The sequence below is a fragment of the Nycticebus coucang genome, chromosome 8 (genome assembly GCF_027406575.1).
Source record: "Nycticebus coucang isolate mNycCou1 chromosome 8, mNycCou1.pri, whole genome shotgun sequence".
NCBI classification, from domain to species: domain Eukaryota; kingdom Metazoa; phylum Chordata; class Mammalia; order Primates; family Lorisidae; genus Nycticebus; species Nycticebus coucang.
Genome location: NC_069787.1, coordinates 58,547,395 through 58,562,099, shown reverse-complemented (window position 1 = coordinate 58,562,099; position 14,705 = coordinate 58,547,395). Strand labels below are relative to the sequence as shown.

Below are 14,705 nucleotides of genomic sequence, written 5' to 3'. Positions count from 1 at the left end.
GTTGGAGACTAGCCCGAGCAAGAGCGAGACCTAAAAATAGCCAGGACACTGTGATGGGCACCTGTAGTCCTAGCTAGTAGGGGCGGCTAAGGCAAGAGGATAGCTTGAGCCCAAGAGTTTGAGGTTGCTGTGAGCTATGAGACCATGGCCTTCTACCCCCAGTGACGAAGTAAGACTCTATCTCAAAAAAGAAAAAGAACTTAATGACAAAGGAAAATGTTTGCAATGAGCAAAAATGCATGGGAGAGTATTATAGTATGTAAGCTTATATATACTATATAAGTATTATAGTATGTAAGCTTTAAACTATGTAAAAATATACTTGGATAGAAAAAAAGAATAGATGAAAATATGCCAGGATGTTAATAATAGTCTGTAATTGATAGTATTGTGGGGAGATAATACTACTTTCTTTTCTTTACTGCTTTTTTCTTAATACTTTTTCTGGCTTTTCTGGATTGTCCACATGTATTAATTTTTCTAATGATAAAAAATAAAAGTTTTGAGACAGTTTATGGTAATATTTTTTCTGATTAATTCACCTTTTAGATTATTACTTAAGTAGAATGGTTTCCTAAATGATTTTACTTTGAAAGATCAGGTTTATCCTAGAAGCTGATTCTAAAGTCTAATGTAAGCTCCAAATTATTTAGACTTTTAAAAACATTTTAGAATTTAATTTTAGAATAATATACGTAAGAAATATAGTTATCCTTTTTGTGTTATATCAGTTTTTTTTTTAACTAGGGCTTTGCAGTTTGCTGATGTAATTGTGTTATTTGGTGCCAGACTAAATTGGATTTTACATTTTGGACTGCCCCCAAGATATCGGCCAGATGTGAAGTTTATCCAGGTATTTAGAGGAAAGAGATTTAAAATCAGGGCTGTCTGTAGTTTACTCTCCTTCTCAGTCATTATCAACTCTGCTTTTTACAAAAGTAGAATTTTATGAATTGTCTAACATAATTACAGGTACCAAAATAAGCTGCCTTCTCAAGCCTATGAAACATAATGTGCTGCCTTATTTCTAACCAGAAAACCTTTCAAAATCAAGTTTCAAATAGTTTGAAAAGTATAATTTGCCTCTTCTTCCCAGTTCAAGTATATTTAAAGGTAAGTAGGATGGTAGATTAGAATAAAACACTCGTTATTGTTAGGAAGTGAGATTTTCTTTTAGAAGCCAGAACTTTCTTCAATGCTTTGGTTGGAAATCCCTAAACTACACTGCTTTTACTATGTCATCAAGCAGTGTCTGCAGTATATTCTGACCTCTCTTTGATGACTCTTGTACCATTAGGACCCTCTTTTTAAGCCAGTTTCCTTACTTGTGCAGCAAGTTATTACCTATATAGTGGCATGTAAACCTACAAGTTCTATGTGTTTGACCCCATTCCATATGATAACCCAGCTACAGTTGCTGTCTTCTCCCTGTCTACCATTTACTTCTTTTTTTTTTTTTTTGAGACACAGTCTCACTAAGTAGCCATGGGTAGAGTGCCATGGTGTTATAACTCACAGCAACCTCAAACTTCTGGGTTTGAGAGATCCTCTTGCCTCAGCCTCCCAAGTTGCCTACTGCAGTGTCTGACTAGTATGGGGTCTCTATTTTGCTCAGGCTAGTCTCAAACTCCTGAGCTCCAGCAAACCACCCACCTTGGCTTCCCAGAGTGCTAGGATTACAGGCATGAATCACCTACCTTTTACTTCTTAAGGAGTCAACTTGTAATAGCCCTTTCCCACCTGTGGCCATTGAGAACAGAAACAACAATGGTTTCTTGGGTTGTGCCTACAAGATGCTGCCAACTCTTGGTTGGTCCCCTCAATTATAGGATAAACCACATCCCTTTGGGGGTTGCTAATTATTTCTCCTTGTAGAAACCATTTTCACTTGTCCAAGGCCTTCCACAAATGAAGCTTCTGAGTAAATAGGGAAATAATTATTCCATACTATTAGTGGTTCCCTGAGCGAGCAACATCAGGACTACCTGGGAAACCTGTTAGAAGTACACATTTCCCTCGCCAGACCTACTGAAATCAGAACTCTGAGGCAGACCCCTGCAATCTATGGTTTAACAAACCCACCATGTGATTTTGGTGCATGTTTAAATTTGAGAGCCCCTGCTCTAGATAAGAATATCAAATGTAGGGCAGCGCCTATGGCTCAGTCGGTAGGGCACCGGCCCCATATACCGAGGGTGGCGGGTTCAAACCCGGCCCTGGCCAAACTGCAACCAAAAAACAGCCGGGCATTGTGGCGGGCCCCTGTAGTCCCAGCTACTTGGGAGGCTGAGGCAAGAGAATCGCTTAAGCCCAGGAGTTGGAGGTTGCTGTGAGCTGTGTGAGGCCACGGCACTCTATCAAGGGCCATAAAGTGAGACTCTGTCTCTACAAAAAAAAAAAAAAAAAAAGAATATCAAATGTAATTCAATAGAACTTATTAATTAGATTCAAAAACTATAATTGATCAGGTCAAATATATTCTTGTGAGTATAATAGAACAATACCAAAATTCCTTACATCAGATTTTAAAATGAGTGAAGATGATGAGGTTGTTTATGCTACCTATGATGCTAATATAGGTAGAATATTTTTCTTTTATTAAGGAATTTCTGAGTATCAAATCTTTATTATATGTTATATATTCACATTTCATTTATTGTTCTGATTGACTTCTTAAAACATTTTTAAGAATAAACATGGGTTGTTGTTTAGCTGTGTCTCATTTTTAGGTTGATATCTGTGCAGAAGAATTGGGGAATAATGTAAGGCCTGCTGTGACTTTACTAGGAGACATAAATGCTGTTTCTAAACAGGTAAGAACTTTTGCCTGGATTTAGTTTATGTGGATTAGTCTTTAGGGAACAACAATTCTTAAAAATGTTTCACTCTTGATTCACTTGGTAATAGGTTTGGTAATATAGTTCATTTTTGTTTAAGTTAAGCATTTTTGGAAATGATAAAAAATTTAAAGTCTTTCAGTAGGCAAACAGTGACTTACTATTTAGGATCAAACTATCTGAAAAATGATAATACATTTTTCAAAGGAAGAGAACTTTCACCAAAAAATGGCTTACTTACTAGAACAATTAACTTGCTATTTCTTTAGGTAATAAAGAACATTTTACTCTTCAGTGGCTTTTCCAGTTTCTTATTATTTGTACATGTATAGACCATGTACAAATAATGTACTGTGAAAGAAGGTAAAATATAGTCATATTTATCACTTGATTTTGGATGATACAAATTGGTATTATTATAATGACTATTCAGTATTAGAATGCTATCCTATTAGCGTATTAAATCACTTTGGAGCCTTCAGTCTGTATCATAGGTATCAGTCAGTTTTTCTTGTGTTCCTGCAATGGTTCTATAAAAAGAGTTTTTCTTCTAATGTCAAAGACTGAGGAGGGCCTCAGAGCCCCTTCCTAAGTAGCTCTTCACTCTGCCCTGTGGAATCCCAACATCTGTCCCAAATGCACACTGACCCAAGCAAAAGCTTTTCCTGTTTCTCATTTCTCTTCTATCAGTGTTGGCTATCTAGAGGAAAAACGAATAGTCTAAGTCTATTTTCTAAGATAGAAAAATATGTCAGTATTTTCTTCTGTAAGAAGATTTTTGAGTTAATATGATTTAAGTTTATTTCCAGAAAATAAGAAAAAAGTATGTATTTTTTAGCTTTTGGAAGAATTTTACAAAACACCATGGCAGTATCCTCCAGAGAGCAAGTGGTGGAAAACTCTGAGGGAAAAAATGAAGAGCAATGAAGCTGCATCTAAGGTAAGAGGGGACCTAGTGAAGTTCAAGACACTTTAGGTTCATTGGTCTGTTAGTTCTGCCTTTGAAATATAGGACCTTCAGGTTGGTATAGTTTCTCACACCTGTAATTCCAGTACTTTGAAAGACTAATTAGGAGGATCACTTAAGCCCACGAATTTGAGACTAGCATGAGCCACTTAGATCTGTCTATAAGAAAATTTTAAAAATACTAGCCGGGTGTGGTGATACATGCCTGTAGTCCTACTACAGCTACTTGGGAGGCTGAGGCAGGAGGATCTTAACCAGGTTGCAGTTAGCTAAATGATGTCAATGTACTCTTACCCAGGCAACAGAGAGTAACCCTGTCTCAAAAAAAACCTCACACACACCCCCGCAAAAAAGAAAAGCAGACCTTCAAGGCAAGCAATTATAATAGATGCCTTTTCATGAAAATGGGAAATTTGATCCAACATACATCCTTCTTTTTAACTTAACTTCTGTATTACTGCTGGAAATTCTTTTGTAGCGTTCTCATTTGAACTTGTGATTTTGCCTGACAGTGAAGGCTTTGAACATCGTAGTGATGTTTGGAACCGCCGAACCATGCACTGCTAGCACTAGAATGAGTCACTTCTGCAGGCTTTGATGATTTCTATTTAAAGTCTCTCTATATTTGTAGTTCATTTCCTCTAATTGTGAGAAAGGCATTTCCTGATTTTTTTTTTCACTCTTTTGTGTATGCCTGTGTATCTTGAGTCAGCTGAGTACAGTTCCTTTTTCCCCTTTGACAGTAACTTGCATTTTTTTTATGTTGCACCAATTCCATGCTGTTAGTTATTGTTCCTTCACTTTCTTCTGGGAGATCTTTTTCTTCTGTGCAAACTCTCTGGCTTTGGAGAGAGAGTTCCAATTTGTTCCTTTTAGTAAGGATCTTCCCTATATGACTGAGGAAGCTCATGCATGTATAAGTTAATCCACCAGCTCTGTAAGTCCATCAATGCATCTTGAGTCCTTTGTTCACCTGTATATGTTCAATGACCAGAAAATCTACGTCTATAAACATTGAAGTTCAGCATTACTCTCTGCATTTTTAACCATGCAAAAATTCAGTACTCTTTGGGCCACCAGTGCTGTATCCAGCCCCATTGTTTGGCCTGGGCACACCTACCAGCTCCACCATTGTAATGTCAGAATGAAAGGTACATACTGTTTCCTTAAAGTGACATCTTTCAGATACTTGGTAACTTTTCATATATGTATATCCTTGATGGCCTGGATAGTTCACATGTTTTTTTTTACCTGAGACAGAGTCTTGCTCCATAGCCCTCGCTCAAGTGTCATGGTGTCATAGCTCACAGCAACCTCAAACTCTTGGGCTTGAGCAATTTTGCCCCAGCCTCCTGATAAGCTGGGACTACAAGCATGTGCTACTTTCTACTTTTAGTAGAGACAGGGTCTCTCTCTTGCTTCGTCTGGTAGGGAATTCCTGAAGTCGAGCAGTCCTCCTTCTTCAGCCTCCCAGAGTGCTGGGATTATAGGCGTGAGCCTCTGCGTCTGGCCTTCACATGTGTTCTTAAAGTGAACATGAAGGTTTGAACTTCTTGACTTGAGATTTTTCTGGGTCAAGTGAATAGTGAATCACATTCACAAATCATCTCAGGCCACTTAGGGAAAGAGGCGTACAGTTTTTTTTGTTCATTTAGTGTTTTCTTGCTGACAGAATCATGTATCAGCAAATACGAAATTCAAGTTGTGCTTACTTGATTCTTTAAATATTAACCATCTTGGAATAAATACATGTTTTTGTACCAAGCATTATAGCTGAACTGATCGTGCGTGAACCTTACATTGAAATTTAATCAGAGACTGTTTTCCTGTTGGGAGCCAGCCTCAATTCTATTTCCTGACTATTATTTACCTTTTTCCTAGGAATGACCTTAGTTTAATATGGAAGGAACTTGCCTCTTTTCTCTGGGACAGGAGTATAGGAAAGTGCCTCCTCCCTCTTGGGTGTAATCTCCAGCAGAACAAAGTAGCGTTAGAGGTAGTGCTGAGGCCACATGGGACTGTTGCCACCAAAGCCCCCTGTGGCTTTCTCCCAGCTCTAACAGGTACCTTAGAGAGCTAGACAACAGCATGTACCCTGCTGCTTTTCCCTTCATTCAGGTAGGCTGTTTAGAAGAGTGCACATAGCATATCTCCTTTACTCTCTCATATGTGGGAGCAAGAACCAGATTTTTTAATTGTTTTCTAAAATCATGACATTTTTATTTTAAGTTTAGGGCCATGATGAAAATATTCTGGAGTAGAAGTTTCACTTTTCTAAGGCAGTGTTTCCTAAGAGTGCTCAAATAAGAATGTTTAATTTTGTTTAACCCAGTGTTTCCTAGCTTATCTTTACTATAAGACTTATTAGTCTTTAATACTAAGCTGCCATACATTGTGGATCTCCAGAAAGAGTGATATTCCCTGACTTTTTTTTTTCTTTTTTGAGACAAGGTCTTACTCTGTCGTTTGGACTAGAGTGCAGTGGCATCATCATAGTTTAATCTCAAACTCCTGGGCCCAAGAATCTTCCTGCTTCAGCCTCCCAAGTAGCTGGGGCTACTGTCATGAACGCTGTGACTGGCTCATTTTCAAATTTTTTTGTAGAGACATGGTCTCACTGTCTTGTCTAGGCTGGTCTTGAACTCCTGCCCTTAAGCGACCCTCCCACCTCAGTCTCCCAAAGTGATTGAATTATAGATGCGAGCCACCACACCTGACCTCCATAACTTATTTGACTGTGTTCCAAGCAGGGACTATAGCACACATTTTTTTTGGTATGTCCTCCAGGACTGTTCATAGGTCAATTACTTTCTCATAGTGGCTATTTTATAGTCATTCAGGAACTTATAACTGTTGCCTATTTCCAAGTAAGTGGTTATTTGACATTTGTTATTTTCATTGTATCTCAGTATAATTTGATTGTATTCTGGTCCACTTTTAGGAATTAGCTTCCCAAAACTCCCTGCCTATGAATTATTATACAGTATTCTACCACATTCAAGAACAACTACCCCAAGACTGTTTTATTATAAGTGAAGGAGCAAATACAATGGACATTGGACGCACTGTGCTACAAAACTACCTTCCTCGTCACAGGTAAGCCTTTTAAGAAATAAATTATAATTACTTATAATCTGTTTAATTTGAAATTACAAAAGTGCAGATTAAGAAAATGTTTGAGACATGATTGCAAGAGGGACTTTACCTAACAATTGCAATCAGTATAACCTGGCTTATTGTACCCTCAATGAATCCCCAACAATAAAAAAAAAAAAAATGTTTGAGAATTGCACATGCACAGTATAGAAGAACATACGGTAGAACCTCTTCATAGTTGACCACCTCCTTACACTGACCACTTCCTTAAGTTGACCTAATTTTCATAGACTGGACATGCACCACATGTACATATCAGTACCATAGGCCTAGTTCCTCATGTTGACCACCTCTGTCGACCACTTTGTTACAGTCCCTTGAGTGGTCAACTTATAGAGATCCTACTGTATTTCATAAAAGTATTCTTAGGTCAGGTTTGATAGAGGTTTTATGCTTGTCATATCCTTGTTATCCTCCCTGTGATAATTTGTACACCCAGTGTTCTAAGGATATATTTATAGTCTTCCAAATAGTCATGAGTGGCTTTTTCCCTATCATTCTGCTTAATATTTTTTTTTTTTTTGAGACAGAGTCTCATTGTGTCACCCTCGGCAGAGTGCTGTGGTGTCACAGGTCATAGCAACCTCAAACTCTTGGTCTTAAGCGAATCTCTTGCCTCAGCCTCCCAAGTAGCTGGGACTACAAGCACCTGCCACAATGCCCAGCTGTTTTTTTGTTGTAGTTGTCGTTGTTTAGCAAGCCCAGGCTGGGATTGAACCCGCCAGCCCTGGTGTATGTGGCCGATGCCCTAACTACTGAGTACAGGCATCAAGCCCATTCTGCTTAATCTCAACAAATTAGTTCTTCGTAGTCTAAAGGTTTTATATTAAAGAAAAAGAATGGTTTTGTGATTTTTTATTTTTTTGTAAACCTTGTGAATATGACTAAAGGGTTTGTGTCACCTCCAGCCTGTGACATGCCCCAGAGTTTCATTTTAGTTTTGTTCCCCAACAGGCTTGATGCTGGTACTTTTGGAACAATGGGAGTTGGTTTGGGATTTGCTGTTGCAGCTGCTGTAGTAGCTAAAGATAGAAGCCCTGGGCAGCGGGTCATCTGTGTGGAAGGAGACAGTGCATTTGGGTTTTCTGGCATGGAGGTGGAAACCATCTGCAGGTAAAACAACCAAAAATTGTATACCCACTCACCTAGCAAATACTTACCAGTTTTCCCCATATGCCAGGTGCCCTGTGCATAGCTCTGTCCTGAGAATACTAGTACAAGTAACCCAAGGTCTTTCTCTTCTAGGACAGTGTATTCTTGTGTTCCCAGCCTCCTTCCTGTATGCTAAACCCTGTAAATCTGTAGGGAGTAGTTTGGGGCTCACTAAAAAAAGAGTTTTGGCCTGAGAGAAGCTTGTTTTCTTCAGCAGAGTGTGGTGGTTAAGAACATAGACTCTGGGATAAACAGCCTAGATTTAAATACTGATTCTATTGCATCAAAACCAAGTGACCTTGGTTAAGTTGCTTAACCAAGGCTCAGTTTCCTCTCCTCTAAAATAGCAATAGTAATAGTTCCTACCATAAGAGAATGGTTGAACGGAACAAATGAGATAATTCAGGTAAATCTCAAGGTGATGGTCTGTGAATCTAAGCCATTTGGATTATGTTTGTAGTCATGAAGATTCATGGAGAAACTTAATGAGTTGTAGATCCCACTATCAAAGTATGGAGAAATTTTCTCTCTAACTATTAATATATTTAAACTGTAATAAAACCATTTTTTTCTTAGCCAGAGCTCTTATTAGTATTTTTGTGAATTATGTTTGGGGCTTTCAGAGCTTTGATACCTAAAACTTTTTTTTTTTAAGAGATAGAGTCTTACTTTGTCACCCTCAGTAGAGTGCCGTGGTATCACAGCTCTCAGCAACCTCCAGCTCTTGGGCTTAGGTGATTCACTTGCCTCAGCCTCCCAAGTAGCTGGGACTACAGGCACCCGCCACAACACCCAGCTATTTTTTTGTTGTTGTTGCAGTTTGGCTGGGGCTGGGTTCAAACCTGCCACCCTTGGTACGTGGGGCCGGTGCCCTACTCACTAAGCCACAGGTGCCACCCAGTACCTAAAACTTTTAAGATCAAGGGAAGGTATAGTTGTCCCTTGAGGAGGATCAATTGTCCGTGGGGGATCAATTCCAGGACCCTCCCTTAGATACCAAAATCTGAGGATGCTCAACTCTCTTATATAAAATGGTGTAGTATTTGCAAATAACCTACATACATCCTCCCATATATTTTAAATCATCTCTAGATTATAATGCCTAGTACAATGTAAATGCTATGTAAGTAGTTGTTATACCGTATCATTTAGGGAATAAGAACAAGAATAAAAAGTCTACATGCTCAGTACAGACACAATTTTTTAAAAAATATTTTTAATCTGCAGTTAGTTAAATCCACAGATGCAGAGCTGACAGAGACAGAGAGTGTCTATATTGGCTCGGCCACCCATGGCACAGTAGTTAGGGCGATGACAGCTACATACACCAAGGCTGGCGGGTTCAAACCCAGCCTGGACCAGCTAAACACTAATGGCAACTGCAACGAAAAATAGCCAGGTGTTGTGGGTGGTGCCTGTAGTCCCAGCTACATGGGAGGCTGAGGCAAGAGAATTGCCTAAGCCCAAGAATTTGAGGTTGCTGTGAGCTGTGATGCCAAGGCACTCTACCGAGGCCGACAAAGTGAGAGCCTGTCTCAAAAAAAAAAAAAAAAAAAGAGTGTTTATATTGACAACCAAGTGATAGACAACAAAAAAATGATTCATAAGGAAGTTAGTCTTCTAGTGAATAATGATTCCCTTTGAGCATGGAGAGAAAGAGTTAACCATAGTCCTGCACTTAACAGCATGCAGTTTAGTTTTATTTTTACCACCTGCCTTTGGAAATTACATTAGAAAATAAAATTTACATTCTTTTTCAGTCACTGATAAAGTTTAGTCATCATCTTTTTGTCTTGCTATACTGTTCAGCACTTTGTTAAGTATTCTGTTCTGTACTAATTATACCACGTAATGTATTTCTAATTATGGGTGCAGTGACTTGAGTGCAGATGATATGTGCTAGTCACTGTGTGTCTCTCACACCATATAGCAAGGGCTGGGAGTCTGAGGAGCTCAGAAAGTAGAAAAGCACTTTTCAAATTGTACTCCTAGGAACCACCCAGAAGGGTGCTTTAGAGGGTATGAAGTAAGGAGATTGCTATTCATAGTGGCATTTAGATCTATGAAAATATAGATTCAGAAAAGCTCAGTGATTTGCCTGAGGTCCACAGCTCAGTAGTGGTAAAACTCAGGTCTACCAACTCCTAATCTCGCATTCTTTCTTACTATTCCATGAAGTTTCTGATGATTTTATCACATAGAAATATTTGTGAGGATAATAAATGCTTAATTTTTGTGTTCCTCTAAAATTATAAAAAGCTTACAGAAAACATTATTCATTTTTAAGTTAAAATTCCAGCCCCCCAAAAGAAATTGCTTAAGAATGAAGAGTGATTTCCTTCATATGTATATTTTACTTTGACTTTAAGGTACAACTTGCCAATCATACTTTTGGTGGTGAATAATAATGGAATTTACCAAGGTTTTGATACAGATACTTGGAAAGAAATGTTAAAATCTCAAGATGCTACTACAGTGTAAGTAACTGAAAACAATGTATATTTACTTTTCTCTCTGATTTTAACTTCTCTTTAAAAAAATCTACTGTAGCGGAATGTGCCTCCATGGTATGAGTAGCGTCTGTTTTGATTTTTGGCCCTTAAAAAGGGCAGGAATCCTGTCTTTGTGGTTCTTATTTCATAAATATCCATGATTGGGTGCTTTAGTAGTTTATGATCAGGGAGCCCCTGAAGACTTAGATGAGTGAGCATGATGTCTGAGCCCTGTTAATGAAAGAGCTTACTGCACAATGCTCCCAGTCGTAACATTTCTGTTATGCCATGTAGAATATGAATGTTTACATATTATTTATGATCCAGATGTCTTCTTTCCTTTTACCACTTAGCTAATCTTGATTATCTGATAGTAGAGGCAAACTAAGACAATGTTATAGCTGGCTGTAAGAGCTGAGGCAGATGTGAATTTGCAGGGTGTGTGGTGGAATAGGGTAGGGGTGTATTTGTTTATGTCTCACTGACTTCATTTGTTCCTTTCCTGTTATTTGTTGTTTTGTAATGACCATTCCTTTTTAAAAATTCTTAATGGTTAGGTGGGGCACGGTGGCTCATGCCTGTAATCCTAGCACTCTGCGAGGCCAAGGCAGGTGAATTGCCTGAGCTCACAGGGTTGAGACCAACCTGAGCAAGAGCAAGGTCTATTTTAGACACATCTCTAAAAATAGCCGGGCGTTCTGGTGGGCACCTATAGTTCCAGCTACTTGGTAGACTGAGGCAAGAGAATCGCTTAAGCCCAAGAGTTCGAGGTTGCTGTGAGCTATGACACCATGGCACTCCACCAAGGGCAACAAAGTGAGACTCAGTCTCAAAAAAAAAAAATAGATAATAGTTGATAGTGGAGCTTGTGCTGTGTGACTGTGCTAGGTACATTGCAGTTGTTACAATGTTTTTTTTTTTTTTTGGAGACAGGGTCTCTCCCTATTGCCTGGGCTAAAGTGTAATGGCAACTTAACAGCTCACTGCAGCCTTTAACTATTGGGCTCAGGTGATCCTCCTGCCTTATCTTCCTGAGTAGCTGGAATTACAGGTGTGCACCACCATGGCTAGCTAATTTTTTTTTTTTTAATTTTCTGTAGAGATGGTGTTTTTCCATTGCCAAGGCTGATCTTGAATTCCTGACCTCAAGTGATCTTCCTACCTCAGTTTCCCAAAGTGCTGGGATTATAACCATTGCAGCACCACACCTGGCCTGCAGTTTAAATTTAGGTTATTTAAAATTAAATGAAATTAAAAATTGAGTTGCTTAGATTAGTCACATTTGAAGTGCTCACAGAAATGAGTAGGTACTGGCTGTTATATTAGATAGCACAGGAACAAGACATTTCTGTCATCACAGAAAGTTCTATTGGATGTTGCTATATAGATAATAAAAAAATGCAAGGAAAATTTAGTATAGTGGCATTTCAGTTTAAGTGTTGGAAATAAAAGTAGGCCTTCAGTTCACCCTAATTTTTTTTATGGATTATTTCTGAGAACAATTTTTTTTTTCCTAAAACTTTAAGTTTTAAATTTCATTGACTTGTGGACCTTTGTTTTTAGGGCTCCTCCAATGTGTCTTTTGCCAAACTCCCATTATGAGCAGGTCATGACTGCATTTGGAGGCAAAGGGTATTTTGTACAAACACCAGAAGAACTCCAAAAATCCCTGAGGCAGACCCTGGCAGACACAACTAAACCCTCTCTTATCAACATCATGATTGAGCCACAAGCCACACGGAAGAGCCAGGTAAATGAAGTTGCTAAACAGAAAGCAAGAAATGTGTCTACTCCCCATCTTCAAAAAGTATCTACCAAACAGAGCACTCACTATTATCCACAGAGGTCCTTCTAAGCCATTTGTGAGTTTGGCAGTTTTACTTTTGTGTTCGACAAATATTTGTTGAGATAATCTGTAAGGAGTGTTGTCTTAGGTGCTAAGAATAACATGGTTGAAACAAAACTAGGCTCAGTCCTTTCATTCATGGAGCTTTCCATGAAGTCCAGTAGAGGGGAGAGAGAGTGCAGGAACCTCCCGACTCATAGCACCATAACAACGTGAGGCAATTGTATGCAAGGAAAGGAACCCAATTCTAAGCAACATACAACAAAGGGGTCTGATTTGTATTGGAAGGTTTCTGAGAGGAAGTGAAGCTTACACTGAGATGAGAGGGATGAGCAGGGACTAACTCAGCCAAGAAGAGAGAGAAGAGATGTGCTGCAGCTCTGAGGCAAGAGGGAGCATGCTGTGTTTGCAGAGGGACAAAGGCCAGAGTGTCTGGAAGACAGAGTGGAGGAAGCACCATGATAGATTAGAATGTAATTGGACAATTTGTGCAGTTCATTAGAAATTACTTCGTGACTTCGCCCTCTAAGGCAGAACTGTAGTGTAGGTTACAGCAGTGAAATAAATGACTTAAGTGTATAGCATGATCCTTTCCATCCTAGATTAAGTTGCTTTTCATACTGAACTTGATTCCCTGGTCCTGTTCCTGCCTGAGTCACCACACCTGTCTCTCATGCTTACACCTTGCATTTCAGCCACTCTTCAGAGCAGATGTATTTCAAGTCCTTTCTGTCTTGGTTCTTACATAAGTATTCATTATAGGATCTCTTCTTTTTTTGAACAAGGCTGGGGACAAATGGGCAAACAGATGCCTGGACAATCAATGAAATATAAAGTAGCTAATTTAGAAACTGTAAAATATATAGAATTTTACTAGAATTCTGTTTGTATAAAAACAGATATTTGAGACTCTGGCTTTTCAAGCAAAGAGAAGAGGTATTCAAAAAGAAGCCTTTTTTGAGCTGTGACAAGGAAGATGGTGCAAAAGGATTATGCCAGGAGGGTGACGGGCAGGGCCTGAGTGGGATTTCCCAGGAGCAAGTAGGCAGGCTGTTCTAAGGAAAGGCTAACAACTCTCAGGGGCTCCTCTACCCCTATGGGCGTATTGATTGCTTTTTCTTCTGCCTACCAGATACCCAATAGACAGGTTTTTTAATTTCATGCTATTTCATTGATTTATGACTGGGTATATACTTTCCAGTGACTGCGATGTTAGTTTTACAACCCAGGATGCCCCCCTCCAGGTGTCAGTCTATCAGAGTACTAGTGGAACTAAAATCACTATGACTAACTTGGTGAATACACGTAACAAAAATAATCTTGAGGCCTAAATTAATAACAGAAGAGCCCTAATAAATTTTCTCCTCTTTGCTAGTGAGTTCAGCTTTTTAAAATCTGCTTCCAATGATCTGTCTTATAATTTCTGTATGAATTTTGTTTAGGTATTGCTGGAGAAATATAAGGGCTAACCTTCCTTTATTATAATTCTATGAGGATCATCCTTATATTTCTTGCATTTATCACTTTAGTATTATTTATCTTCATTCCACTAGAATTCTACACATACTATAGTCTCTAAGTTGTTGATTTTTGGCTGTCTGTCCACCATTGGCCATTTGTCTCCAATTCTCAGTGTAAGCTGGCTACTTCCTGCTTAATACGGGGAATGCCTAAGTGCCTGTGCAATAGTCTGTGTCCAGACCACATGTGTAAGATGGTGTTAGTCCTGGAAACAGCTGTCATGCACAGTTCCTCCTACCCAGGTTCTTCTCTGAGACCTTAGCCCCTGTGGGCCTCCTTTACCTCCTCTCTCCTTTTGAGTATATTTCTGGTTCTTTCAGTGTGTGGTTTTTGTGCCCCGATTACTGTTAATAGAAGAGGATCCAGAGGCCATTTTAGATTGTTTTATAGGACATAACAACCAGATTCACTAATGGATTTTTAGCTCCATTTGGGGGGAAGTACTAGACCAAAAACAAACCTCATTTACCCACCATTATGTAGAACTTTTACATTTTAGAACAAGCAAAACAGTGAGGATAGAGTTTAAGACAGTTATTTCTTTTGACTAAATGTTTGTTGTCTTCCTTTTCTAGGATTTTCACTGGCTGACTCGCTCTAACATATAAATAAAGATTCCAATCAGATGGACTCTTGAGTTTTCTCTTTCTTGCAAGATGAAATTTTATTTTCCACAGCAAGCTTACGATAATGTTAAAATTGTGCAAGAAAAATAAAATTTTATTTTAAAATGA

General features: G+C 38.8%; 1 protein-coding gene across 1 annotated transcript in view; it reads left to right on the top strand.

The window, feature by feature from the left end:
• The window catches only part of HACL1 (2-hydroxyacyl-CoA lyase 1), a 38,276-nt gene extending 23,571 nt beyond the window's left edge, over window positions 1-14,705 (top strand). The window contains exons 10-17 of the mRNA XM_053600602.1: window positions 748-853; window positions 2,730-2,813; window positions 3,676-3,777; window positions 6,746-6,900; window positions 7,915-8,073; window positions 10,482-10,589; window positions 12,168-12,354; window positions 14,547-14,705. Of these exons, the coding sequence (XP_053456577.1) occupies window positions 748-853; window positions 2,730-2,813; window positions 3,676-3,777; window positions 6,746-6,900; window positions 7,915-8,073; window positions 10,482-10,589; window positions 12,168-12,354; window positions 14,547-14,579 (934 nt within the window). The 3' untranslated portion in view covers window positions 14,580-14,705. The remainder of the gene's footprint in view (window positions 1-747; window positions 854-2,729; window positions 2,814-3,675; window positions 3,778-6,745; window positions 6,901-7,914; window positions 8,074-10,481; window positions 10,590-12,167; window positions 12,355-14,546) is intronic.